This window comes from Oryctolagus cuniculus, chromosome 1 (genome assembly GCF_051225735.1).
Source record: "Oryctolagus cuniculus isolate XC-2025 breed Fujian yellow rabbit chromosome 1, ASM5122573v1, whole genome shotgun sequence".
NCBI lineage: Eukaryota > Metazoa > Chordata > Mammalia > Lagomorpha > Leporidae > Oryctolagus > Oryctolagus cuniculus.
In genome coordinates, this window is record NC_142867.1 from 61,288,486 (window position 1) to 61,291,001 (window position 2,516).

General features: G+C 44.8%; 1 protein-coding gene across 1 annotated transcript; it reads left to right on the top strand.

Moving 5' to 3' along the window:
* Window positions 1–876: 876 nt before the first annotated feature.
* LOC100353143 (olfactory receptor 52H1-like) lies at window positions 877–1,824 on the top strand. Its single transcript, XM_008268015.4, is given in 1 exon segment — window positions 877–1,824. A coding segment is annotated over 1 exon segment (948 nt).
* The last annotated feature ends 692 nt before the right edge of the window (window positions 1,825–2,516 follow it).

The following is a 2,516-nucleotide window of genomic DNA, read 5'->3' on the forward strand; positions in this document are numbered from 1 at the left end:
GTAGATCAGTACATGCCTGAGTGTGCAAGTTTTATGTGTTACTGTGTATTTAAGAGTATGTGTCCAACAGAATGTGCATTCACAAAGAAACACTCCCTATTTTGGACAGAAATATTGTCTTTATCTAAAGTATTAGAATATTATACATGTGTTTAAGTGTGTAGATGCTGGAAAACTAGTTTTTATTTTCTTTTTGGAGGAGAAAGGGTCCATGAGCCTCAGCTATAGGAGAATTTTTTAATTCAAATTTGAGCTACCCATGTAATCCAAACTAGTGTAAGGATTCAGCTTATTTGTGAAACTGAATTAGGTTTCAGGCTGGCAATAAAGGGGTGCTGACTACACAAATCTAAGAGCCATAATAATCAGGTAGCCTTGAAAGGAGCAAGTGGTTGCTTCTGGTCAGAGATCAATATTCCACAATGATAGAGCAAGCAGATCTTAAACAATTATGTCCATGAAGTCACGTAAGTGATAATCCACTAGCCCAAGGAAAATATCATTTATTTACTTGTACTATAGGACAGTGCATGATGAAATAGGTATAACCAGTCTGTAATGTTTCCTGGAGAAGCATAGACCAGCAGGGATAGCCAGGAGAAAGAAGAGATTTTCTGAGTAGAACAGCCATACATCTCAATGTGTCTTGCTTGGGCAATGCTAGTTTCCACGTGCTACTGCCTTTATTATGAATCTCAAACTTTTTATGCTTCCAAAAGTTGATATTACACTTTGAATTATTAAAAAATATTGAGTGGTCATTCTCTGGGAGTCAGTAATGATCACTGGTTGAAAGTAAGGGAGACTAAGAGACTAACTATCTTTTATGTCCTCCTCAATCCTCAGGACCTGGGATTTGGGCTGTCCTAGTTTGCTATGTTGATTTTCAACTTGAGCAGTAACAACCAAGGACTGTTCACTCTTGTGGGTATCCCAGGCCTGGAACAATTCCATGTGTGGATTGGGATTCCCTTCTGCATTGTCTATATTGTAGCTGTTATGGGAAACTTCATCCTTCTTTACCTCATTGCAGTGGAGCCCAGCCTTCATGAACCCATGTTCTTCTTTCTCTCCATGCTGGCCATGACTGACCTCATTTTGTCCACAGCTGGTGTGCCTAGAGTGCTCAGTATCTTTTGGCTTGGGGCTCAAGAAATCACATTTACAGGGTGCCTTACACAAATGTTCTTCCTCCACTATAGCTTTGTTCTGGATTCAGCCATTCTGATGGCCATGGCATTTGATCACTACGTGGCCATCTGTTCTCCCTTGAGATACACCACCATTCTGACTCCCAAGACCATCCTCAAGATTGCTGTGGGCATCCCCTTTCGAAGTTTCTGCGTCGTACTGCCAGCTATACTCTTGCTGACACGCTTGCCTTTCTGCAGGACACGCATCATACCCCACACATAGTGTGAGCACATAGGTGTCGCCTGGCTCGCGTGCACTGATATCTCCATCAACATCTGGTATGGCTTTTGTGTTCCCATCATGACAGTGATCTCAGATGTGATTCTCATTGCTGTCTCCTACACTCTCATCCTCTGTGCTGTCTTTCATCTGCCCTCTCAAGATGCCTGCCAGAAGGCCCTTGGCACCTGTGTCTCCCATGTCTGTGTCATCCTCGTGTTCTACACTCCTGCCCTTTTCTCTATCCTTGCCCATCGCTTTGGACAGAATGTCTCCCGCACTTTCCACATCATGTTTGCCAACCTCTACATTGTTATCCCACCTGCGCTCAACCCCATTGTCTATGGAGTGAAGACCAAGCAGATCAGAGATAAGGTCATACTTTTGTTTTCTACCAAGGGTACAGCGTGATGGTCTATGGGGCAATGGAAAAGTCAGGATAAGATGTCGCTCCCCCATTCGCGGAGGAACGACACTGGACCCTGCGCTGTTCTTTTTGCCTGGCTCTTCCCAGGTTAGCTGCCGGTCCCTCACTCGCGGAGGAACGACGCCTTCCCGGGTTAGCTGCCCCTCCGTGGAGGGGCGGCACCCCCCGCTGCTTTCCCTGCTTCGGCGGAGGAGCGGCACACCGCCGGCCGGCTCTCTCGGGGGCTGCTCAGATGTTCCTCAAGTGTTCCCTCAGATGTTCCTGGTGCATGTTGTCTCTCTCCTCCTTTATAGTCCTCTTCCACCAATCCATGCTCTGCTAGCCACACGTGGAGCACGCTGCTCTCCTCCAATCAGGAGCAGGATCAGCTCCTGCAGCTTATCAGACTGATGAGGCAGCTGCGTAGAGGTTGTTTGCTCTCTCTCTCAGCACCATATTGTGGGAGAGCAGATGCATAGAATAAGTCTTAATTCCAGTAACTTAGTCTAGTTTCAGTTGCTCCCCACAATAAGATCCTTGTGCAAATAAATATAGCAAAATTAAAAGAGCCTGTGTTTATTATTATTGTGAACTCTTAGCTACACTTTTGAATTATTTTACCAAAATTTTAAATTGATCAATACCAATTGTATATATTTATGGATGCTACATGGCAGAATTACTAAATCAGGCTAAT